At 39.1% G+C, this 27604-nt stretch overlaps 1 protein-coding gene across 1 annotated transcript in view; it reads left to right on the forward strand.

The window, feature by feature from the left end:
• The window catches only part of COL5A2 (collagen type V alpha 2 chain), a 184311-nt gene that overhangs the window by 98964 nt on the left and 57743 nt on the right, over positions 1 to 27604 (forward strand). Inside the window, exons 5-14 of the mRNA XM_087707986.1 lie at positions 2983 to 3015; positions 4855 to 4908; positions 11999 to 12106; positions 16246 to 16311; positions 18409 to 18453; positions 20791 to 20844; positions 21095 to 21148; positions 22655 to 22708; positions 26884 to 26937; positions 27547 to 27600. Coding sequence (XP_087564112.1) covers positions 2983 to 3015; positions 4855 to 4908; positions 11999 to 12106; positions 16246 to 16311; positions 18409 to 18453; positions 20791 to 20844; positions 21095 to 21148; positions 22655 to 22708; positions 26884 to 26937; positions 27547 to 27600 — 576 coding nt within the window. The remainder of the gene's footprint in view (positions 1 to 2982; positions 3016 to 4854; positions 4909 to 11998; positions 12107 to 16245; positions 16312 to 18408; positions 18454 to 20790; positions 20845 to 21094; positions 21149 to 22654; positions 22709 to 26883; positions 26938 to 27546; positions 27601 to 27604) is intronic.

The following is a 27604-nucleotide window of genomic DNA, read 5'->3' on the forward strand; positions in this document are numbered from 1 at the left end:
GACTGACAAGAGATCAATTGCTTGATCTCTTACTCTTCCCCTTTTTCCTTCTATAGCCATACCTGTAATGCAGTGATAAGAACTCTGTACATAAGTTCACATCTGATAGCACCACAGATACGTATATTATTGGTGTTGTGAGGTTAGTTGCTCATTTTTCTCCCTTTATCTAATGGAATAATTGCCTGCTACAGAGGAAACTAGAAAGGCAGACTTCCTGCTGCATGCTATCTCTTGATGGATGCCAGTTTTGTATGATTTATCCATTCCCAAATAAGTTTGAGCCTCGATATAAACACTATAATCATTTTTAATGGCATTTGCGCATAAGGCAGGCTCTTGAGACAATGTCCAATTGAGAGACACTATGGGTTTCGAGGTTTTATTTGATGGAAATGCAATGGGGCTTCTTCACAGTTTGTTTTTTTTTGCCACAAAAAAAAAGAACAAAAAAACCCTCAAGATTACTGTATATTCTACAGTGGATTATGATGATGTACTCATGGGTGGGCTGCTACATGAGAACCTGTAGCTAACGTTATGGCTGGTTCCGAGAACCTCCAAATCCCACTTATGGCGGGCCCCTCCCACCCCTTCCCTCCCAGGAGTCTCCCATGGCCCGTTTTGGAGGATAAGTTCAGGGCCCATGTGGAGGCTCGGGAAGGGAGAAAAACGGGCCTCCTGGAAGTTCCAGGAGGGCCTCCGGAGCCTGAGGTGGGCAGTTTTCATCCTCTCAGAAGCTTGAAGAAATCTGAGGAAGGTGAAAATGCCCCCGCCCGGCGCAGGACACCAACTAGGCCACATTAGGTAAATGCTATTTCTCTTTTAGTTATTGATCCAAAATAGAGTTCATGCAATATTTTTTTTATTTAATTTTTATCCCACCTTCATTTTAAAAAAATAAATAAATAACTCAAGTTAGTGAATGTATCTAACAGTCTTTTCTCCTCTTGTTTTCCCCACAACAATAACCCTGTGAATTTGGTTGGGCTGAGAGAAAGGGATTGGTCCAAAGTCATCCAGCTGTTTTCATGCTTAAGCCAAGACTAGAACTCACGGTCTACCAGTTTCTAGACCAGTACCTTAACCACCATATTTCTCTTCTCTTCTCTTCTCTTCTCTTCTCTTCTCTTCTCTTCTCTTCTCTTCTCTTCTCTTCTCTTCTCTTCTCTTCTCTTCTCTTCTATCCTATCCTATCCTATCCTATCCTATCCTATCCTATCCTATCCTATCCTCCCCTCTCCCTCTTCCTTCCCTTCAAATCAATTACAGATTTACGTAATTATTTCTGTATTGTTTACAATACTGGTACTGCATAGTTAGGAGGGTTTGCCCACATTCTTATACTCCCTTTATGGGACAGAAGAATTGGTATGAGATGTTATCAATTTCATATTCTGTAGTACCAGTTAGATGGGAAGAGGTGGGAAATAAAGAAGTAGAGATTTGAAATAAAGAAATCCACATTGGTATTTTTTTAAAAAATCCTCTCCTTTGTTTAGAGCCTTCACATTCTACAGAGGAGCAAACCAAACTTGTTTGCCCCTTGCTAAAAATATAGGAAGGGGCTACAATTCTTATTTGTTTCATAAATATATCCCAGATGACACATGTTCATATGTCTTTTCAGTACATTGTCTGCTTATATTTTGGCCCTTGAAATGATTTTATCTTTTCTTTAAAGCAATCTACGAAAAGATGTGCTTGAAATAATTCAAGATACTGACAATATACTAAAGGTCAGGAGATAGAATTAATCCCAGGATGGATTGAGAGCAACAGGCTGATAATTTGCCAGAGCCCATGGCTTTGTGTAGAGTGAGAGGGGATTGCTAATCCATAACATTTGACCTGCCTTATTTTTTATTACAATTGCTTATTCACCTCTTCTTGCTGATGAAGTGAGTGATGATCAAAGGAAAGAAATAAATGATTTTAATTTTTTTACTGATCTTGGCTTTTTATTTAGTGGCAACCTCTTCCATTATGGTTCTTTCCATAAGTATTAAAGAATTCTTCCCAGTTCCCAGAATACCAAGTGATTTGGCCATTGGGAGTTCTAGGATTATAGGAGTTGAAATATAGCACATCTACGGCACTATATTGGGAAATTAGTGTAGGTGTAGGACTTTAAAAAACAAGTCAAAAACCTAGCAATCACACAAACAGCAGGAACACTGAAGAGGAAGGCTATCTTGAAAGCAGAGGTGGTATTCAGCCAATTCGGACCGGTTCACCTGAAATCACGGGTGGCCCCCTACTGCCCCACCTGTCCCAGCTCCATGCCATCCTATTTAGGCACATTTTTGAGGCTGGGTGCATGCGCAGAAGATGTGCGCACGAGCAAAACACATGCACGGCGCATGTATGGAAGGGGCACATGGGCCTGCAAAGCAAGCAGACGCGTGCGCAGCGAACTGGTGGTGGCAAAATGTGAGACCTACCGCTGCTTGACAGCATTTTGAAAGCATGAAACTGACAGTGATGCATGTTTATCTTCATTGTCTGCATATGTTTGAGTAAAGAGCTTATGAGACAGAACAACAGACGCTAAATAATAGCAATAGCAATAGCATTTAGACTTATATACCGCTTCATAGGGCTTTCAGCCCTCTCTAAGCAGTTTACAGAGTCAGCATATCGCCCCCCACAGTCTGGGTCCTCATTTCACCCATCTCGGAAGGATGGAAGGCTGAGTCAACCTTTGAGCCGGTGAGATTAGAACCGCTGAACTGCAGATAACAGTCAGCTGAAGTGGCCTGCAGTACTGCACCCTAACCACTGCGCCACCTCGGCTCAGACAGACAAATAGACAAATAAATGAATTCTAGCAATTGTCCGTATCAGAGGTTCTACATTTCTCTTTCCCTTTTTTTTCCTTAGTAGAAATTAGCAATGAGAAAATGATGATATGCTTGCCACGGTCATTACTATGTCCTATTAACACTTATGTCTTTTTTTTTTCTTTTTTTTAAAAAATAGGTTACAGGCATACGAGGACGGCAGGGACAACCTGTAAGTATAATCCCTTCTTTGGAGAAGTGTGAATAGTTTCTTAATATTTTTAGGAAACAGTGATCACTTTTAATGATAGCTTAACTTTTTCTTTAGTACTATGGGAAGGGAAGTATTGTGGAGAGATGGGGAATCCTGGCAGGATTATTGCCATTACTTAAGGATGGATCTGTGGCTTTGGGAGAAATTGTACATTAAAATCCAGTTATAGGAAGATAGGTGTGGATTTCTTTATCAATGGCTTTGCCAAGCGGCAAATTCTAAAATACCTTATTGCCTTCCATAGTGCGGGCTACCTTGTTGGGAGCCTTGCGATCATTTTTATGGACTGAGACTAAGATCTGAAGTTCTTTTTTTTCCACTCCATATAACAGGGAAAGATGAGCTAATTTGTTTGCAATTATCAGTTTTCTTGTTAGTTCCTTAATACCGGTAAGTCCCAGAGGCCAGTAGTTCTTATCACACAATTTAAAAACAGTAGTTTAAAAACTACTGGTACAGGTAGTCATCCACTTACAATAGCAATAGCAATAGCAGTTAGACTTATATACCGCTTCATAGGGCTTTCAGCCCTCTCTAAGCGGTTTACAGAGTCAGCGTATTGCCCCCAACAACAATCCGGGTTCTCATTTTACCCACCTCGGAAGGATGGAAGGCTGAGTCAACCCTGAGCTGGTGAGATTTGAACAGCCGAACTGCAGAACTGCAGTCAGCTGAAGTAGCCTGCAGTGCTACATTTAACCACTGCACCACCTTGGCTCCAATCCAATTGGAACATGAATTTGCTCACTAAGCAATGCAGTCATTCAATGAGTTATTCACATAACCAGATTTGATGCAATGTCCATTTTTACTGCAGTTATTAAGGGAATCATCTGGTCATTAAGTGAATCACATAGTCAGATTAAGCAGATGTGGGTCCCCCATTCACTTCGCTTGTTGGAAGCCAGCTGGGAAGGTTGCAAATCATGATCACTTGACTGCAAGAGGTTCGAGGTTCATTTTATTTATATGCCGCCCTATTCCCGGCGGGACTCAGGGCGGCGCACAAACCCAAGGAGGGGAAGGGAAACACAAAAACTACAACAAAAAGTACAGGGCATTTAAAACAACCAACAGCCACATGATTCGAGAGGGGAAGGGAACTCATCGACCCCAGGCCTGCTGACACAGCCAGGTTTTAATGGCTTTTCAGAAAGCAGGGAGAGAGGTGAGGGTCCGAATCTCCATGGGGAGTTCGTTCCAAAGGGCCAGAGCCACCACAGAGAAGGCCCTCCCCCGGGTAGTGGCCAGATGACATTGGCTAGTAGACGGAACCTGGAGGAGGCCTAATCTGTGTGATCTAATGGGTCTTTGGGAGGTAATTGGCAACAGGCGGTCTCTCAAGTACCCAGGTCCAATACCATGAAGGGCTTTATAAGTGACGACTAGCACCTTGAAGCGTATCCGGAGACCAATCGGTAACCAGTGCAGCTCGCGGAGGATAGGTGTAACATGGGTGTACCGAGGTGCACCCACAATCACTCGCGCGGCTGCATTCTGGACGAGCTGAAGTCTCCGAATGCTCTTCAAGGGCTGCCCCATGTAGAGCACATTGCAAGATGTTGCAATTACTATAATTCAAGCCGGTTGCCAGCTGCCCTATTTGCGATCATGTGACAACAAGGGTGGCGCAAGAGTCATAACTTTGGGCATGAGTTGCGAGTCACTTTTCCCCAAGACTATTGTACTTTATCAAGTATGCAACAAAATGTATGCATTTATTGTTTAATTTCAAATGTGTGGTATTATTGTCACCATTTTATTAAATGTCCATAACTATTCTAATAATTGATTTAGGGACCACCAGGTTCACAAGGACCAAGAGGAGCTCGAGGGCCCAAAGGAAGACCGGTGAGTTGGAAAGCATTCTTCCGAGAACAATTTAATAGCACTTAGCAATAGCATGTAGACTTATATACTGCTTCACAGTGCTTTACAGTCCTCTCGAAGTGGTTTACAGAGTCACTGTATCACAACCTCAGAAGGATGGAAGGCTGAATCAACCTTGAGGTGGTGAGAATTGAACTGTTGAATTGCAGTCAGCTGGCAGTCAGCAGAAGTAACCTGCAGTACTGCATTCTAGCCACTGCACCATCTATTGATAGGAATAGATTGCTATTCCTTCCCCAGATGCCCGAGAGGAAATGTTTTTGGGTCAGAGCCACCTTGGTTTGGCTTCTGTTTGAGAGACAAGATCAGAGGTAGGTTCCTCTCGGTTTGGACCAGTTCGGCTGAATAAGTAGTAACTCGGCCGGACACATGACTGTAGTGGTTCTATCCTTGGTGGTGCCATCTTGATTTTCTGTTCTGCACATGCGCAGAACAATCTTCATTGAAAAAATGTAATCCCCCCCTTTTAATGTTGTCCACATGCGCAGACGGTTTTAAGTGCAAATGCGCATGCAAAAATTTTCCGGCGCCGAACCGGTAGTAATGCAGCCAGGAACCCACCCCTGACAAGATGATTAAAGTTTGGTTGCATTCTATAATGTTTGGTTCCTAAATATGAATGTGTGTTAGATTCAGGAAAACATCATAAATACTCATAGCAATAGCACTTATATACCGTCCCATAGTGCTTTACAGTCCTCTCTAAGTGGTTTGCAATGTCAGCATATTATCCCCAACAATCTGGGTCCTTATCTTACTGATCTGGGAAGGATGGAAGGCGTATTCAGCCTTGAGCTGGTCAGGATCAAACTCCTGGCTGTGGGCAGAATTATCGTAAATGCACTGTAATAAGTGTAAATGCACTGCTCTTAGCAGACTCCAAGAGATGGATGTGGGAGTCCTTCCATATCTCTCACTTGCATTCTGTGATTCATTTTTATCTCCCAGACTTTGCATTCTTTCACATACAATGAGTCATATATTAAACAGTTCTGAACTTCTGACATTCCGTGAATGATTTAAAAAAAATCAACCTCTGATAATTAGCCCTCAGAAAAGGACATTTACTATTTATCCTTGCTATTTCTTTTTTCAAAAGATGAAGTATCGTTCCCCCCTGCCTGGTTAGAACATATCATACCATATATAGCAATTTAGTCTGCTCTGGATTTTTTTTAAAAGGATAGCAAACATAAAATTTCCAATCACCAATTCAAACTTAAGAATATAAACATTCCAGTCACCAATTCAACAATAAAGGGAGAACAATAGTGATTAAGCATAACGATAAATTTAGAGGTATAAACCAGAGCAATTCAATGCTAGGAACCAACAAATAAGTATAAAAACAGATACAAACCAGTGGTGGGATTCAGCCAGTCCGCACGTATTCGGGAGAACCGGTTGTTAACTTTTTAAGCAGTCCGGAGAACCGGTTGTCGGAAAAAAATCTCCTTTTGTTTTTTTCTCACTTTACAGGGCTAATCCTGTAAGGAAGGCAGGAAGGAAACATTCTGGAGTTGTTTCTAGCGTAATCTTTATTGCCCTGCTTCCAGAAACTGCCTCTCTCGTTAACCCTTATTACATTGTAACTGCTAAGGCGAAGCGCCCATTGACGCGAGTGATGTTGAGTTGGCCACGCCCACCCAGTCACATGGCCATTGAGCCACGCCCACCCAGCCGTTCATTAGGGGAGAGAACCGGTTGTTAAATTATTTGAATCCCACCACTGATACAAACATACTTTGACTGAGCATGAAAAGGCCTACAATAGTGAAATATTTCTTTGAAAGTTCTGAAGTTAGGGCCATCAAAGAGAAAAAGAAAACCCCTCTTGTATCTTTCCGATTAGTGGATTCGAGTTAAGAGCCACAAGTGAAATGAGATGAGGCACTCCTTTCAGTAATTAGCCTCCAAACTACTTAGAATTTTAAGAGTCATACCAATATCATGAAAGCAGACAGACGAAGATAAATGCATTTTATTACTTTATAAAGTCATGTTCTAATAATACAAATAGGTGTAAAACCTACTACCTGAGTGTCCCAAAGGTGCTTTTCCAAGAGGCAATTGGACTTTCTGGTTTTTCTTTGAAGATGTTTCACTTCTCATCCAAGAAGTTTCTTCAGATGATGAGAAGCTTCTTGGATGAGAAGTGAAACGTCTTCAAAGAAAAACCAGAAAGTCCAGTTGCCTCTTGAAAAAGCACTTTTCGGACAACCATGACCTGGATGACTGAGAATCGCCATAGATTATTATTTGAGTAGTAGCAAGCAGAATCTCCCTTCAGTGAAGATATGGCCATTCACATGCATATTGTTCTATAGAAGTCTTGTCATGTACAGTTGCTCATGTGAAGGCTTCCACACACAATCCTGCAGTGTATGGTCACATATACAATGAGGGCACTATATATTCTCCATGTAGTTAAGTCGCCCTGTAAATAAAAAAGACCACATCTTTACTGATATCATAGCACGGCTGTGGGGAAAGATCTGGTTATTGACGCTTCAGAGGTGGGTTCCTACCGGTTCGGACTGGTTTGGCCAAGTAGGTAGTAACTTGGTCTGCCACGCCCCTGAACCGGTTCTCTTGGCGGCACTGTAGACACTGCCATTTTGGTTTTTTTGCATTTTTTAGTACTGTGCATGTGCGCGCACGCGCAGCGCGCCCCTGAGCGAACTGGCAATAGCAGCAGGCGAAACCCACCCCTGCAATACTTGCATGTTAAACTCAAAATCAATAGAACAGGAGGGGTATAACATGGCTCCATCTGGTTAAATAGTCAGATTAATGCGACAGTGTCTTCAGTGCTACCTCCAAGGACAATCCCAGATGGGATTCAACCCTTGTGTTGAAATATGAAACATGGAATTTGAGAGAAGTCTTCAGTGAACCTATGATTAGGAGGGAATTTGTAATACTTGCAAAGAGGGAGAAGATGGGGAAAAGACTTTAACTAGGAAAGAAGATGGTTCCACCACAAAAGCGCGTAGGACAAAATCGCGCTCGACAAAAGCGCGCTGTGACGTCATCACAGCGCGACGAAAAAGTTCGAAAAATGTAAAAATAAAGCGAAAACGTTACCCTAAGCCCCCCAAACCTAACCCTAAACCTAACCCTAAACCTAACTCTTAACCTAACCCTAAACCTAACCCTAAACCTAACCGTTAAAGTAACGAAAAACCTAACGCTAACCCTTAACCTAACCCTAACGCTAACGCTAACGCTCTAAAGCTAACCCTAACCCTTAACCTAACCCTAACCCTAACCCTAAACCTAACCCTTACCTTTATGTGAATCGGCTTGCTTTAATTTAATTTTTATTAATTTTTATTTGAATTTTTCGATCTTTTTCGTCACGCTGTGATGACGTCAAAGGCGCGATTTTGTCGATCGCGCTTTTGTCGTCCGCGCTTTTGATGGGTCACGAAGAAGATAACGTTTTAACCAATGTAGCTTTTCAAGCAAGTCATACCTCTTGAAATTCCCATTTCTGTAGAAGCCCTATCCTACCTGATATCAGCCTAACTACATCTTTTTCATTAGGATGAAAGGAGGAGGTTGCTTGAGAACTTGGGATAGGAGCTACTGAAGTTTACTGAAGCTTCCTTCTAAAAAAGATGCAGCAAATATGACTATGCAACACTTGTGTCACTGCCAGTCATTTATAGCGATGTACTGCTGTCAAATATAGCAGGCTGATTGATTTGATAACTCGACTTACATTTACTAGATTTTTAGCAGGAGTAGGCAATTTAATCTAATCAATTTTGGCCAATGATTCATAATATCTGAAAGGTACCACGTTGCTAATTTTTGAACTCTGTTATAGAGCTGCATTAAGAGCTGATATATTTAGGGAAATATATCCATTTTGGTTGCATAATAATATAATAATAATTCTCACTATTTCTAAGAGATCAATGAGAATTAAACGTGTGTGTATTGAATTAATTTATATGAATGAATAATCCAGTGACTTGACAATGTTACCGTTGCTGAAATATTTCTCAAATACATTTAAGTATTGAGTAAGAGGTAGTACAAGAGTATGTATGTTGAAGCGCCATCTAGTGGCTTTCTTCGGCAAATACTTGTTGATAAATTGCCTTGAATTGTGGAAATAATTTACATAAGAGACCAGTATGGCTTACCTTTAGTTAACTGATTTTCCAACTCTTCATATGTTTCTCAAACAATTGAGCCATGAGCCATCTTTTTTTTGAAAAAAAAATGTCTGTTTTCACTTCAGTTGTATTGATGATCTTAGAATTTTGATTAAGTATTTTTGTGGGTAGCTATTTCTATTTTTACCCATTTACTGTGGTGTACAATTTTACATACTCAGCATAATGTCCACTAATAAGCTGCAATGTAACACCAATATTTAAAGAAGTAACATATAGGCCTTTAACCTGAAACCATAGATGTGTCTAAGATGTAAATGTATAGAATGGTCCCATCTCCAATTTCCCATCTCCAATATTTCAGAAGATTTGACATTTTGATACGAGAAGATGAAAATTCTTACATATTTTAAATTAATAATCATAAGACTGAAGGTTTAAAAACTCTTGACATATTAACTTAAAAAAGCAGGTTTTAGAGACAATATACACACCAGTTAAGTAGGTTACAAAGGAATGATCTTTATAATTACATGCAGATTTTTTTTTTAAAAAAATCAGAAATGAGTGAAAGTCTGATATCCTAAAACCACGTTTTACTTGGGCAGAATAATCCAAAACTTCCACTCAACCCTAACAGAATAAAAATATGGGAGAGACTTGGCTGGGGGAAGGGGGGCACAATGCATGCTTCATTAGACCTACTCAAAGTTCCAAGGTGGTGGGTCCAACATGGAAAATTTCAGGAATGGGTATTATGACTTTTAAACTTCTGAATTTTAAAACTCCCAGTTTCCCTAAGAGAAACCCAGATGTTTTACCTCACACTTGCTTAGTTAAAAGCCCAGTAAAGCTGCTGTAAAGCTAGCTTGAAGCCAAGTTTTTTTATGACGGCTCACTTTTCCTGACTTCCCACCGAAATTCCTTAATCTGCAACTTTTACTAAATAATTTGATAAAAGGCAGGTTAATCATTTCCCTCCTCACATTATTTGCATGAGTATTAAAACAAGTAGCACTTAGATAATTTAATTTAATTTAATTAACCACATTTATATGCTGCCTAATCCTGAAGGACTCCGGGCGGCTTACAAAAATAAAGAGAGAAAAAAAAGACACATAACGAACACATAACAAAAGAAAACGGTTTAAAATAGCAACACCTCATAAATTCATTCTAATCGGGGCTGGACCTCAACAGTGAGGTCAACAGCCCCAGGCCTGCTGGAACAGCCAAGTTTTTAACAGCTTTCCTGAAGGTCATGAGAGTGGGTATGGTCCAGATCTCTGGGGATAGCTGATTCCAAAGAGTCGGAGCAGCCACAGAGAAGGCTCTCCTCCGGGAAGCCGCCAGCCGACACTGTCTGGCTGATGGCATCTGAAGGATGCCCAATCTGTGGGATCTTACTGGCCACTGGGAAGTATGTGGCAGTAGGCGGTCTCGAAGGTACTTTTTCCTTGACCTGCTTTATTCAGCTGTCAACTTTATTCATTCATTTTCAAAGCAGTAGAGCAGTGCATAAATAGAAGGGGCTGCAGAATATATTAGGTTACCAAGATACTTCAGGTTTTATTCCAGATTTATGAAATATTTGCATTAATTATTTTGCGATTTTTCCAGCTGTCTTCTAAACAGCCTGTTCTACTTTTAATATACATTCTTGCTCCATACTCTCTGCCAATATAAATCTGGAATGGTATCCATAGACTTTGAGATATTTCTCTGAATTTATGCCTGCATAAATGGAAATAAAAGCTGCTTGTGTGCATGCCTGTTTGGATTTAAACCTTGTGGAGATGCAAAATATGCAGTTATGCCTTTGTTAAGTAAATATCTGAAATCCACAAAATTAATTTCCTGGTATAAATATTAATTTACTGCAGTTTTAACATATGATATATCCTTTCCAAGAATTTTTTTTTTCTCCGTGAAGGTCAAGGATTTGCATTGGACAAAACACAACTGATAAAAAATGTCACTCCCCAGATTTATTATTCTTCCGGGAGAAAATGCAAGAGTTAAATTAACGAAATCATTCATTCGGGGTTTTGTTATTTTAAAATGTATTACTTTGCAGTAAGTACGGTGCCGATTCCATTCCATTTTTCTTCATGAGATCTGTTAGTTCACGGGGGTCAAACCTGCGGCATCATGTTGCCATCATGTGATATATTGCAACGGTTCCCCCCTTCATTCAGAGCCTGCATGGGACGCATTTCGCTCATGGGCTACCAGTTTGACAGCCCTAGATTAATTTATCATGTGAGATTTCATTCAGGTCCTATGTAAAGACTGTTGGTAATTTAATGCAGTTCAAAGTCCATTGGAACACTGTAATTGTGGAAGTAAGTTTGTGGATGCATCAATTGTTGCGTGACCCGTCAAAACCACGTTCCACAAAAGCGCGGTCGATGAAATCGCGTATGTGACGTCATCACAACGCGACGAAAAAGATCAAAAAATTGAAATAAAAATTAAATTACAGCAAGCCGATTCACATAAAGGTAAGGGTTAGGTTAAGGGTTAGGGTTAGGGTTAGGTTAAGGGTTAGGGTTAGGTTTAGAGCGTTAGCGTTACGTTTAGCATTAGGTTAAGGGTTAGCGTTAGGTTTTTCGTTACGTTAAGGGTTAGGTTTAGGGTTAGGTTTAGGGTTAGGTTAAGGGTTAGGTTTAGGGTTAGGTTTAGGGTTAGGTTTGGGGGGGTTAGGGTAAGGTTTTCGCTTTATTTTTACATTTTTCGATCTTTTTCGTCGCGCTGTGATGACGTCACATACGCGCTTTCATCGACCGCGATTTCGTCGTCCGCGGTTTTGTGGTGGAACCCAGTTGTTGGGCCTAATAATTGAAATGATTTATACACTGTCTACTCGAGGGGATATGTGTGCTTTCTTTAAATGCACTTTATATCCAATCTCCTTTTAGGGTGCCCGTGGCCCTGCAGGAATAGATGGGGAACCTGGTGTACCTGGACAGCCTGGTGACCCTGGACCTCCTGGACAACCATCCACAGGACCAGACGGCATAGGCAGAGTGAGTGACAGTAGTAATTAAACCCCATTTCTTACATGTGCGTGTTGTGGGAAGAATAAACTGAACAATAACGGAGTACCAGGGGTGGGTTTCAAAAATTGTTCGAACCTACTCTGTGGGTGTGGCCTCCTTTGTGGGAGTGGCTTGCTACCCATGTGACCGGATGGGAGTGGCTTGCCACCCATGTGACCGGATGGGAGTGGCTTGCTACCCATGTGACCGGATGGGAGTGGCTTGCCGCCCATGTGACCGGATGGGAGTGGCTTGCCGCCCATGTGACCGGATGGGAGTGGCTTGCTACCCATGTGACCGGATGGGAGTAGCTTGCCACCCATGTGACCGGATGGGAATTAGAAAGCAAACTGGTTTGCAAGCGTATCAAGTTAAAATGTAATTGGTTAGTTTGTCACAATGTACAAAAGGCTTCGCATCTGAAAAGTTCCTGTTCAGAATGGATGGTTTGAACCAGGGGTGGGTTTCTCGCCCCGTTCCAACCGGTTCGGTTGGAACGGGGCCGGCGGCGTCCTCGTGCACGCGCGCAGTGCACGCATGCGTACTAGCGTCTGTGCGATGCTCCAGCTGCTCCTGGAGGATCGTGTAGGCGCTGTATGCGTTCTGCGCATGCGTGGAAGCGCAGAACTCATCAAAACCGGGTAAGAAACGCGGGCGGGCAGGTGGATCCTTCGGCGTTCCCGGAAGTTACTTACTTCTGGGTTCGCCGACCAACCGGTTCGCGGGGACCGCCGCGAACCGCCTGAAACCCACCCCTGGTTTGAACTTACTGGTAGTGGTTGCAGATAATCCTTGACTAATGACCATCATTGAGTCCACAAATACGCTCGTCAGTCATGACAATCATTATGGACGTTACCAGGAGACTGTGGCTGATTTTGCAATCCTTTTTTTTTTTTTTGCAGTGATTGTTAAGCACGGAGGTTGTAAAATGAAGGCTGCAATTGTTAAGCAAATGTTGTAGTCACTAAGCAAACACCGCAGTTGTTAAAAAAAATACTGTGGTCGTTAAGCAAACCCATTGTTCGCTATGCACTATTTATTTATTTGCTAGAAACTGGAAGTAAATACAGATTTCTGGCAAAAGTAACATAAATGGCGGTCACATGATTGGGATGCTGCAAACGATCATCAATGTTGGCCAGTTGCTGAGTGCCCAAAATGCAGACATGTCACAACACTAGGGTGGGTGATGTAACTTTGAATCCAAGTCATAAGTCCCTTTTTTAGGGGTCTGTCACAACTTTGTACAGTTGGTAAGCAGCCGGTCATAAGTTGAGGGCTGCTTGAATTTGAAACTCTTCCAGAGTTCTGAAAATAAACTTTTCTTGAACTCAAAACCACTGTGGACAGGCCATGTCAACCTGAAAATGTTTTCAATTTGGAGCATTTTCACATACTCTCCTAATGGGAGGCTGTGTGTATCACACCATCCTTACCCTTTGCTGAACTGCCAGACTTTAGGGATAACATTTCATGAACCGCACTCCAAATTTTGTGACATATTTAATAAAATTAGACCTGGTATAATGAATAAGCCGCCCGGATGTCCTACGGGATTGGGCGTCATACAAATGTTATTAAACTTCAAACTTCAATAAAATCATGTTCTGTAAGTATCATTTTCCACCTTCTGTCACAAAAAAAAAATCACAGTGTGAACTCAACTTTTGGATTTGTTGAAGGGCATATCGAAATCTTTTGGAAGTCACACACACTATGCACTGCTGTAGACATGTGATAAAATAGTGATGATTTCCTATGGACTGCCATCAGATTACTATTAATTATACTGCACCTTTATGATTCTTGAGAGGGTTACCTCTTTCTCACAATCCATGCACATCAATAGAAATTTATATTTTCTCTTTCCTCTGTGTGAGATTTCAGAGGAGAGTGGCGGTTCCCAAGCTTTTTGCTACAACTGTCACTAGGGATTTTTATAACTATTACTACCTCTGTAGTACTGCCACTGCCACTGATTACAATCTTTCTGTATAGTTTTGGGCAATTTGAACCTCAACAAGCCCATGGATCTTAGATGCAAAAAAGAGTAGCAGAAATATTCCTGCCCTCTCGAGTGCTTTGGAAGAAAATAATCTTTGGGGCTGCAGGGTTCTTTCAGGTGTGAGCTGCTGGGAGTTCGCAGGGGTTCGAGAGAACCTCTAGCCAAGATTTGGGAGAACCCCCAAATCCCACTCTTGGCTGGCTCCTCCCCTCCAAGGAGTCCCCATGTGGTTCATTTTGGATGCAGATAAGTGCAGGGCGAGCGCGGAGGCTCGGGGAGGGCAAAAAATGGCCCTACTCAAAATTCAGGAAGGCTGAAAATGGGCCTATTTCCGGCTTTCAGAGGGCCTCTGGAACCTGGGGAAGATGTTTTTGTACTCTCGGAGGCCCGAGGAAAGCCTCCAGAGCCCGGGTAGGGCAAAAATGCCCCCCTGTGGTACAGAAGGTCAATTAGGCCACACCCACCATGGCCACACTCACCCACAACCGGGCAGAGAACCCCTTGCTAAAATATTTGAAGCCCACCCCTGGGTTGTTTCCCTGTGACTGTAAAATGTATAACTGTTATTCATAATGCTTAGGAGGGCTTATGTCTTTCAGTGATACCCAATTTACTTGTGACATTTTCAGAGAATTAGATCAGTGTTTCTCAACCTTGGCGACTTTAAGTCCATAGCTGGCTGGGGAATTCTGGGAGTTAAGTCCACCAGACTTAAAGTCGCCAAGGTTGAGAAACACTGAATTAGATCAACAAAAAAAGAAGCATAAAATATTAGGAGTCATGCGAGACAAAGACTATTTTGTTTGCTCGATCAGTTTCAAATATGTGCTTAAATTGATATTTAATTTGGGCTTTTGTGGCTTGCAGAAAAATTGGTTATTATGGATTTAATTATAAAACATTCCTTATTTTTTATCACTGTTTGAAAGAGAACACAATCATCCTTATGGGGCAGGTAATTTGTTTCAGACCTGGGATAATTTAATTTTGCTAATTTCTCAAACTACTGACCCTCAAACCTGTATGAAAAGATAATATGTTTTGTTTGATTAAATATGGCACATCTTTGGAAATAAAAAGTAGTCTCTGCTATGGGAAATTCAGAGCTGAATTAAAATGATTACTGAATTTTGGAAATTAACCTTAAGGAAAAACATAAAGCAAATATATATTCAACTATAAGTGTTAGTCCTCGCGCGTATGACTGACAGCCAGCAACAGCCAGGCCGTGCCTGATTGGCTAAGGCGCGGCTGGCTGAGCGCGGGCTGTCAGATGCGCGCCTATTGGCGTCCCTGCTTGACAGCTCGGTATAAATAGCTGTCAAGCAGGGCGGAGTCCCGATCTACCGCTAGCCTGTCTACTGTTCGGTTCAGTTTCAATAAACGCTGTTAGCTTTACCTCAGGAGCCTCCTGCCTCGTTCTTTCTCGGTCCACTTCCATAACAAAACTTGTGTTTCTCTACAAGGACTATTAAAACAGGTTGATAAAAACAATTTAATAACTAGATGGACATGCCATAGCCAAGAATCTGAATGAGGATCCAAACCACAGAGAAATGTAACAAACTTTTTTTTTGGTACATTTTAGGTTTAAACTGTCCTTAAATACCAAAAATACAATACAATGAAACATTTTGGCTAATGTGCCCTTGCCTCTTCACAATTGTTACTGTGTCCTGAAGCTAAAATATCCCTAGAGAAGTATGGCCCTTGGCTGACAAATATTTATCAACTTGTGATATAAATACTCAAACATTACAGTAAATATAGTTACACAGTTGAACTTGACTGAAATATTGAGGAGAGAAAAGTGGTAGATATGAACAAGAATTTCCCTATCCAGTCATAACATTGAGGCACTTCTGTTTTTTCTTCCATAATGTAAACCTATTTTTTTTAAAGAATAAATTTTTTAACAACATGTATTGTTTACTCATTTTGTAATATGCCTCAAAGAAGGTGAAGTGTAATTTTTCTCATGTTTTTAAAGACGAGGCCCGCAAATGAACGTCAATACACAATTCAATCACTTTTGAATTCATCATTGCAATTCTCTGATGAGGGGAGCAAAAATGCCTTTCATACATTTCTTGAATAATGGAACTTCTTCTGTTTACAGCCATTTACCTCTCAGATGGCAGGACAAGATGATGCCTTTGCACACATGATGATGCCTGGTCCAGTGGTAAGGATATGAATTGATTAATGAATTAATGAAATGTATTATGAAATAAATACTGAAAAAATGAAGGTGGAACTGGATGGATCTTATAGCACAGTAAATTCTGTTCACAGCTTTATACATTGTGGTAGAGTACTTGTCAAACAATAGGAGAGATGTATAAAAGGCCTGGGGTGATCTGGAAACTCTATGAACAGTGGTATGATACACATAATATGTACATAGTAGATAAAGCAAGTTTGAAGTATATTCTCAGTTATTCTATTTTTGCACCCCAAATGGCCACAATTCTTCTTGTAGGAGGCTTTTAAATAGACATATATTGGTAAATCTGCTCTGTGAAGCATGAGAAGATAAACTTTTCTCAAGGTAATGTTGACTTTAATTGGCATTGTTTCCCACAAAAATGGAGTTGCATATATATGGACAAGACTAGACCACAGATCAAAAAAGTAAATTCTGAAGAGATATGTTGTCTAGCTCTATGTAATGCCACCCCATTATTCTATGGTCCTCGGGATATTTTTAAGTATCTATTGAGAAGGAATTAATATTTCCTCAAATATTAATCAAATAAACTGATATCAGAGCTATAGTAGTGTTCTAATATTTGGGGGGCTGCCACAAAGAAGAGGGGGTCTATCTATTTTCCAAAGCACCAGAAGACAATACAAGAAACAATGGATGGAAACTAATCAAAGAAAGACCTAGAACTAAGAGAAATTTCCTAATGGTGAGAACAATTAACCAGTGGAATGCCTTGTCTTCCAAAGTTGTGATGCTCCATCACTGGAGGCTTTTAAGAAGCAATTGGATAGCCAGTTTGGATTGGAAACAGTATAGGGTCTCCTTGAGCAGGGGATTGGACTAGAAGACCTCCAAGATCCCTTCCAACTCTAATATTCTGTTATCCTGTTAAATGCTTTTCTAAACTTTTCATTCTGTAAAGCAATTTGCCAATTATTCTGTGCTCTATGTGTGGTAAATGGATTATGTTTGCTCTCCCCATTGCAGCAGCTTTCATAGATTTAGATATTGGGATTGAAATTTAAAGTCAGAATTTATAGGCCAAAAGACTAAGGACAAAATACTAAATATCTAGTGAATTCTAGAAAAATGAAAGATGGACAATGTTTTTCATTTAAGGGGTTGCACATTTTTTATAAAATGAATTTTTGCCCCTGAAGAAGCAACCTTGAGAACAATTTAAAGGAAAATTTGGAAATCTTTATGCCAATTTTTTAAGGTAAAATCACTTTACCTAACTTTCACATTTTGCTATTTGAGAACAATCAACTTTTAACTACCTGGCTGTAGACTGCCCACTTTTGAGATGGATCAAGAAGTCAATGTTCATTCTAGTCCAATTCATTTGTATCTTTTCAAGAGCCCATTTCAATATTAAACTGCAAAAACACATATACAAATATGCATATACAATATAATTTTAATAGTAAAGTATGTTGTTAGTAATATAAAAACATTGCCTAATTAAAAGGATATACATATTCCTAGTCATTATTTTAAGAAATAAGAATCAGATTGACTCACTTTAAGTATGAGCTGCATAATAAACTCAAGAATCTCTAAATGTTAACAACCCAGTTGAACTTTGCCTTATATCATGAATAGAAATGACACAGGGAAAATATTTAAGGTTTTGTTTGTTAGATATGTAAATCCAAACCTAAGAAAGAAATTGTATATGTATTTTCTGGCACTATAAAAGTTCAGGGATTTTATGTGGAAAAAAACCATTTTACTGTTTTTAGAGGCTATACTCCATAACGTATGAAATTTGTGAAACAAGAAAATATTAAACATAATAGTAATAATAGACTAGATACTGACTATTGGAATTAAATAAATGTAATCAACTGGAGAATAGTAAGAGATATGTATGATAACAAACAATATTTATTTTTATACAGGGGACTTGAATGTGCTTTATATGAGAGAAAATAATTTTCATAACTTTCATAATTTTCTTTGCACGTTGTCTTTTTAAACTTCTTTTGACAGCATGATGCCTACATGTTGGTTTTCTGCCCTAGTTCTCATTATTATTTGATTAATAAGCATATATGTCCTTCTTCCTAGGGGCCGGTGGGTCCAAGAGGAGCTCCGGGTAATCACGGGAAACAAGTAAGTAGCTTGTTTCAAAAATATTTGCATGTAATTAAAATTATAATATACTGACTATATTTGGTGCCTTCCAGACATACAGGTCATGCTGACTTGTGGATAATGGAGGTTAAAGCGGATGTGTTTGATGATGCCATATTCGAGTAGGCTGAATTATATTTACCATTAGGGAATATTTTTGAGCTTATACGTTCCATGTCTTCTCATTTTGCAAAGTGGCGCCTGAAATCATTTGTTTACATTTTGTTCTTCTTCACAGTTTAAGCTATATGCACGCGTTATCTTAAAAGTTGTTGAAATAAACCAGCTTTACAACTCACAATGTAGGTTTAAGCTGGCTAATTTCAGGAATAAAACCACAGTTGACATTATCCATAGTTTATCTTGAAGCAGATGTACTCACAACTCTTGCTTGCTCTAAAGCAGAGGTAGTTCATATCTCTGCTTAGCAGCAGCACTGCAAATAGAAAGTTTACTTTCCATAAAGCTTGCATGACAAGTACAAAAGAGATGGTGAGTTACAGGTTTGCTCCTTGTTCTAGTTTTTCTAAATAGTATATATGTCGTGCCATCAATGGCATTCATAGTGTATAGTGTACAGTGATGGTACCAAAATTGAATATTGATGTCATGATGTGTGACCCAAGTACATACAGTAAGTCACAAAATTTGTATAATATTATCATACATTTTTTCATTATTTACCCCCCTGGCTTATGTCTGCCCTCTTTATGTATTTATTTATGTCTGCTGCACTCTTAGAGACCCTTTAGCTCTGCAAGCAAGACAAAAATAAAAACAAAACAAATTGATTACAAAGTTACAATTAACACAATTAAAACATCTATAATACACAGTAAAAACCCAAGTCTGTCCGGGGACTGTTTCCAAGTTGTGATGTGAGGTGTAGTCTCGCATTTATTTATTTCTTAGTTAGTTTGTTTCTGCTTTTCTTTTTACAAATGCCTCAAGAACCGCAAACATATGCAACACACCTTTCTCCTCCTATGTATTTAAATTTTTGCATTATTGTCATTGTTTTTATTTTTAATTGTTTGCTGTCTAGTATTACCTGGTGAGATGGATGGCCATGCAAGAATGAATGGATGGATGGATAGATGGATGGATGGATGGTTGGTGAATGGACGAATGGATGAATGGATGAATGGATGAATGGATGAATGGATGAATGGATGAATGGATGAATGGATGAATGGATGAATGGATGAATGGATGAATGAAAAGAAAATGAATATAAGTAGTCAGCAGTAATGGACATACATAGTTACAAGATCAAACAGTTGTTAGTGAGATTTCATTCCCTAAATGCTCCCTGGAACAATTCACTTTTTAATAACTTAAAGAAAACCAACAAAGGAGAAGCTAATCATACTTCTGGAAGGAGGCTGTTCCGAAACACAGGCATAGCAACAGCAGCACCTGTATGCCTCTGCCTTCTCATGTCATAGAAAGGAGGGTCTCTTTAGATACTGTATATCAGTTGAACAGGTTGAAACAGGTTGGAGAGGAAAAAGCCATTCAGACCTTGGTGTCAAGCCATTTGCCTTTTAAAAGTTAAATCCAGCACATTAAAGAGATATGGGAAAGGGTCAGCAGAGAGTTAGGGTTTAGAAAATAGGTGTCACAATTCATGTCAATCTGTACCAACTAACAAGTGGAATGTTGCATTCAGGACCAATTGAAACTTCCAGGGAGTTTTTGAAGCCCCATGCAGAGCACATTGTGGTAGTCAAGTCCACAGAAGTAAATACTGAGGGTATTAGTCCTCTTTGAATTCCAGATAGAGCTGGAGCAAAACAATATTCTTTGCCACCAATCAACCAGCCACAGCCTCTAACTTGCCCATTGGCCAGGAATCTCAGAATATTTCCCAATGAGCTGCTTTTTCAGGGGTAGTACCATTGCATCAAGAGTCATGGCTGAAAACCTCAAAGAATCTTGAACAAAAGTTAACTTCTTTTGGTTGGGTTCAATTTCAGTTTCTTTTGTCTCACAAGCTCCAGAGATGATAAAAGAATGTAATTATTTTTTAAAAAAATTACAAATTAAGAAAATAGGATTATGGAAAATAAAATTCTGGACCTAGGCTATCTTAATTCTTATATTACATTCATTTTCGTGGATTGTTTTCATTAATTGATAAGCTACATCATTGTCCTGATTTGCCTCATTTCTAATATATATGCATCTATCTATCTATCTATCTATCTATCTATCTATCTATCTATCTATCTATCTATCTATCTATCTATCTATCATCTATCTATCTATCATCTATCTATCTATCTATCTATCTATCATCTATCTATATTTTAGGGTCCTATTGGCCCCCCAGGTGCTCCAGGTGAAGTTGGTGACCCAGGACCCATGGTAAGGTCAATTATTCAGATACTATCTGGTGGTGGGGAAATAATGTAACAGAGATTTATAAGTTGTGGTACGTCACAATTTTTTCCGAAGTTACGTTGATCAGTCTGGGAAACAAATTTCTTATCTAAATAGCTGTATACAATTTTGATGGCTTAATTTTAGGTTGTATTTTTTTTTTTTTGCATGAAGCATTTTAAAATGTCATTAAACTTCTTAATGTAACTGTAAATGTGTATCTTTTCTCTACTAGGGCTCACCTGGTGTTCGTGGCCCAGAAGGTCCTCCAGGAAAGCCTGGTGAAGATGTAAGTTTTGAAAAAAATGTTCCCAACAGTAATGCTGCTAGGCACGTTACATGATAATCATCAGGAAACATTCTTAAAATCAGAAGTTTATTTAGCAGAGCAAGGAAACTTATGTCAAGGCAACTGTCACCCATAAAACATTTTTAAAAAAATAAAATAAGATTCTGTTCCATTTGTTGAAAGGATCTTAAACACTAGCAAAAGAAACTTCTTTGGTCAGGAAATTCTAGAGGGGGGCAGTCACCTGTTTTTCACTTCTCTGTTTTAATAATAAAGGAAGCATTTATGTTAAAAAAATATCCCCTTCCTTCACTTGCTAACTTCCATGTATGTTGAGATTCAACTTCTATGGGCTCAAAATTATGGGAATTTGTTCCTAAGTTCTCCAGAGGATATTAGATTGAGGAAAGGCAGCATAGTCAACCATATAATAATGTGATGCAACTAAATTTTGATCTAGTTTCAGTACTAAATTGAACATTTTCAATACTAAATATTCCCTCCCTAAATGGGGAGGAAATTATTTTTATTTTATTTTACACTGATCACTGACATTAATGGCTAAATAATACTGCAGCCATTTTCACATATATGCAACGGTCCATTAAAATATGGAATATTGACTTATCCTTAGTTGCATGAATACAGTGGGCTTGATCCAACATAGATTTTGTATTAGTAAAAAGTGTATCTGCTCCTGCATGATAAGGTGCCTGATTTTGAGCCATTTCTCACAATCCATTGTAACTCAACTTTGAAAACTATTATGCTTTGGTATAATGTGATATGTGCCACTATTATAGATAGTGGGTTTTCAGTAAAATAAAATTGTGCTTTATGACAGTGGAAGTCATTCCTGGGGGTGCAAAGTCTCTTTTGTATAACACCGAATGTCGACATTTAGTTCCTGTTATGCTATGCACAGTATATATCTTATACAGTACTACGAAGCTTAATCTGCTGTTAGTTTTTACTACAACCAACCATTTCATAGTGAAACAGCCTTCATTAGTTGCTACATTCTAATAGAACTTCATTGTTTCTTGGAAGCTCAACTTACCTGCTATTGCAGATGTGACAATTTCAAAGAAAAGATAGGTACACTTATTATAAATGTCTGGAGTGTTACATGTAGGTTAGCAGAAACCTTGGTTGGTAACAGTTACACATATTTATATGTGTAACATATATATTGGTACAATATTCAAAATGCATTAGTTTTGAAGAAATAAACTTTCAAGAGTTTCTCACGCCTTCAGCCTGAATGACAATAACATGTTTCAGAGAAAAGAAACTCTCTGATGTGCAAGATATTAGAACTCTATGCATTTATTTACTAAACAGATTTTTGGGTGCCTAACTCACACAAGGTGACTCCAGGTGACTTACAACATTAAAAACCACAACATGTAACCAACTCCCTCCCTTCTTGGCAGCAGCAACCCAATCAGATCAACCATTGCTTTTATTTTGTGGTTTTATGACTTTATTGTTTTGTTCTTTTAGGGTGAATCTGGCAGACCAGGGCAACCTGGGGAAGTTGGATTTCCAGGATCTCCAGTATGTACAATTAATTATTGTTCTGAACAAACCATACATTTAGAGTTGGAATAAAATCTGTAAAGGATCCTAGACTGCACTTATACAATGTATGTGTGTCATCAAGAGGTGTACATTTTTGAGACAGGAAAAAAATAAATAAAAGGCCTGTATCCTCTTAGCTTAATTTCTTAAACTTATCTGGTTTTTAGAACGTGCAAGAGATTTTATCTTTGGAAACTGTACTGTAGCATCGGAAGTATAGCTGGGGATAGAAGATAAGAATGAAAAAAAAATATTCACCTATATTTCTTGACTAACGGTCTTAAATGTGAAAAACCACATTTTTTCCCATCCATATCCATAGAGTTTCAGTTGCAAACTGAATGTTAATGCAATGCACTCAGGAAATGCATCTAAATAGGCAAAGAATTTTCATGTGGATAGTATCGGTATGTGTCATGGTTGCTAAATAATACAGGACTTATACAGGTAGCCTTCGACTTACAACAGTTCATTTGTTCAAAGTTATAATGGCACTGAAAAAAGGGTCTTATGGCCATTTTTCACACTTACGTCCATTGCAGCATCCCTATGGTCATGTGATCAAAATTCAGATGCTTGGCAACTGACACATATTTATGACCATTGCATTGTCCCAGGGCCATGGGATCCTCTTTTGTGACCTTCTCACAAGCAGTCAATGGGGAAGCCAGATCCACTTAGCAACCATGTTGTTAACTCAATAATTGTGGCAAGAAAGATCATAAAAGGGGGCAAAACTCACTTAACAAATGTTTCACTTAATAACAGAAATGTTGGGCTCAACCTGTAATTAAATCAGGATGAGCCAGAAGTTTTCTCTGTTTCCTCTATCTTCTGTGAAAACGATCAATATTTATATTGCTGATTTCTGATCAGCATGAAAAAAAGAATATCATACTAAGTATTATCATTAAACAAAATTACAGAAAATATATTTGTTAGCAGATCCCCCAAAAAACAAAAACATAAAACATAAGAACAAAAATTTCAGAACAAACCAGTAGAAAAATGGCCACTAGGTATCCCTTTGCCAATTTGGTCAGGAAACTTCTATCATGACTCTTACTGAACAGTCAATGCAAAATTATTATTCTCTTCCATTCAAAGTAAATACCGTATATGATCTGTTATCCTGTGAAATACAACACAGTAGCACTTTTGAAAGAACCCTATGATACAAAGGTTTTAGGGGAAATTCTGTTTTACGATTGCTGGTTCAAAAATGGATTGCTTTCCAAGAAAACTTAGAAAACTATGCATAATAGACAGGACAAATTCCAAAGCTTTATTGGTTATAAGGATGTATATTTATTTCCTGACCAATCAGGCAAAACCACAATGGCACATTTTCTCTCATTGTTTTGCATGTGGATTTAAATTTCAGAATTGAATGATAAATGCTTAAAATTGGCCTTAAAAATCACTAAGGATGCCCATAATGTTGTGCAGACAGTTCTACATTGTTGAGTTAGGAGTCTCACATAAATAGCCCCAGGTTGCATATAAGCGGCTTTCCTGCTATATAAAGAATAGGTAGTACCTGTCTCCGTAGTAGTAGTAATTGCAAGAAGGATCTTGGAATCCTAGTGAACAACCACTTAAAAATATAAGTCAACAGTGTGTTGCAGCTGCCTCCCCCCCCAACCTCCCCCCCCCTACAATGCAGGCTACATTAACAGAAGGATGAAATCAATATCACGTGTCAGTATCACTTTATAATGCCTTGGTAAGATTTGGAATATTGCATCCAGTTTTGGTCACCACAATATAAAAAAAGATGTTGCGACTCTAGAAAGAGTTCAGAGAAGAGCAACAAAATTGATGAGGAGACTGGAGGCTAAAACATATGAAGAACAGTTGTTGGAATTGGGAATGTCTAGTTTAATGAAAAGAAGAACTAGGGGTGACCTGATAGCAATATTCCAATATCTAATCAAAGAATGGAGGGTTATCAACCTATTTTTCAAAGCACCTGAAGGCAAGACAAGAAGCAATGGATGGAAACTAACCAAGGATACTACCAACCTAGAAATAAGGAGAAATTTCCCAACAGTGAGAAAAATTAACCAGTGGAATATCTTGCCTCCAGAAGTTGTGAGTGATCCAACATTGGAGGTTTTAAAGAAAATATTGGAGAACCATTTGTCTGAAATGATATAGGTTTTCCTGCTTGAGCAGAGGGTTGGACTATAAGATCTCCAAGGTCCCTTCCAGGAACAGCTCAACTTATATCACTGCTAAGTATAAAAACTCCAAGGCCCTGATAACTCACATTTTTTTCATGATGTCCTTCACAATTTATTTTATTTATTAATAAAGATAAATTAAAAGGAAAAAAACCCTCAGATAACAAAATCCTTTGAAAACTTGGACAAATAAGTAAACATTACAAGTTGCAAATATTTTTGATGGTAATGACTGATCATTAATCTCCAGCCATTTCAAAGACCTGTAAAAGATAGACTGGGTTTCTGGCAAGTTTTGGAAGTCAGCATATCTGGTGAATGATCTGCCCTGGAGACAAATGAACAGAAAAGCTAAGACACTTAAAATCAAGCAGTTTGGGTATTGTTCTTAGTTGCTTTCTGATCAGATCACAGGAGAGAAAAGATCCCCACTTACTAAATGGTACTTTCCCCCACACTCTTGAAGAAAATATGTTCAACTCTGTAGGAACAGAAAAGCTTTCATGGGATATTGTAGAACAAGTTCTGCAATTTCACCCCACCCTCTTTTTTGAGATTATCATCTGTTACTTCCTTTGAAGCTTTTCAAAGTTTTTTTTTTAAATTTAAGCATAAGCAGTGAAATTTGGATATAATTTTGCATCCCGAAGCTAAGATTTTGTAATGTAGAAAACTCAGGTGTGCATTGTACTAATGCCAGAATGTTAATTTGTGGCTTCTACAAATGCCTGTTTATTTACCTTTTAAAGTTGGTTGCCTCCCTTCTTTATTTTATCTGTGAGCCTCTTTCTTTTTCTCCTTTGCCAAGTACCTCAAAACGTCTCCCATCATTCAATTTTTCTATAATTCTCCAAAGCACCTGAGGGTAGGACAAGAAGCAATGGGTGGAAACTAATCAAGGAGAGAAGCAACTTAGAACTAAGGAGAAATTTCCTGGCAGAACAATTAATCAATGGAACAACTGGCCTCCAGAAGTTGTAAATGCTCCAACACTGGACGTTTTTAAGAAGATGTTGGATATCCATTTGTCTGAAGTGGTGTAGGGTTTCCTGCCTAAGCAGGGGGGTTGGACTAGAAGACCTTCAAGGTCCCTTCCAACTCTGTTATTCTATTCAATTCTTAGTTTCAGGGCATATGTAACTGTAGTATTCATATGTGATGTTTTCCAGTGTTTGTTTATCTCAATCCTCATACTTCAATTTGTTACCTCTACTTGCACCAAATATTTAATATTTTCCCATTTTCATCTCATAAAGAACCTAGTTAAAAAGATTTGGACTGGCCTTCCTCAATTGGTGTCACTTTCAGGATTCTGAAAGTTAAAATGTGATAGATTATACATTATCATCCTTGCATCTGAGAACTTAATAATTCTGCCCTTATCATCTCCATTTTGAATTTCCTTGTCATCCACACATCGTCAAAAGAAGAAGAAGAAGAAGAAGAAGAAAATCTTTATTAAATGCTTCTTCTGTACATTATGCAGTCTGTAATTTGACATATACTTCCAGGGATGGAGGAGATTCTTTGCTGCACAAATGTCCTTGGTAATTAAAAAATGTCATGGTTAAGGCATTCAGTCCCTAATTGCTATGTTAAGAAGCCACTAAGGAGATGTGGAGAGAACCATATTTATCCCTGCATATCTTTCTTAAATGCAAAACCTATAAATGGTTGAAATGACTATTGGCAACTTGCAACCGTGGATACCAGGTGGTAGAAACATCTATACCACAGGTGTCAAACTTGATTGTGTCACATGATGTATCATGACTCTTTTGCCTTGGCGGAGCCGTGGTGGGTGTGGTCTGTGCGTAATGCATCTGGCCCAATGGGCTGCCAGTTTGACACTCCTGATCTACATATACTATGGGGACAGGAAGGAGGACTTGACTGTAGCCTGACTTGAAAGGAAGAGGTGTCTTGTTTCATTATATAATTGTGTATTTTCTCATTCTGTTTCAGGGAGCTCGAGGTTTTCCTGGTACACCAGGTCATCAAGGTCAGAAGGGCCCTAGAGTAAGTGTGAATATATCTTCTTTCCTCCACACACAGAGAGACCGCCTGCTGACAATTACCTCCCAAAGACCCATTAGATCACTCAGAGCAGGCCTCCTCCGGGTCCCGTCTACCAGCCAATGCCATCTGGCTACTACCCGGGGGAGGGCCTTCTCTGTGGCGTCTCCGGCCCTTTGGAACGAACTCCCCGCAGAGATTCGGACCCTCACCTCTCTCCAGGCCTTCCGAAAAGCCGTTAAAACCTAGCTGTGTCGGCAGGCCTGGGGTTGATGAGTTCCCTTCCCCTCTCGATCTGTGTGGCTGTTGGTTATTTTTTAAATGCTTGTATTTGTACTTTTTGTGTCTCCCTTTCCCCCCTTGGGTTTGTGCGCCGCCCTGAGTCCCACTGGGAATAGGGCGACATATAAATAAAACGAAACCTAAACCTAAACCTAAACCTAATGAAGGAGTTGATATGTATTCTTTTGCAATTTTTTAAAAAAATCCTTGCTTCTCTCCCCCCCCTTTGTTGCTTAACATGGCTTCAAAATTATTTGTCTGTTGTTGTTTTTTTTTAACCGGATTTATATGCCACTGCAATTGCTGAGTGGATTTATATTTACATCACAGGGAGAGAAAGGACTTGATGGCCCTAAAGGTGAAATTGGAGCCCATGGATCTAAGGTAA

This window comes from Thamnophis sirtalis, unplaced genomic scaffold (genome assembly GCF_051295495.1).
Source record: "Thamnophis sirtalis isolate CommonGarterSnake01/CBP01778 unplaced genomic scaffold, rThaSir2_p1.2 scaffold_1, whole genome shotgun sequence".
NCBI lineage: Eukaryota > Metazoa > Chordata > Lepidosauria > Squamata > Natricidae > Thamnophis > Thamnophis sirtalis.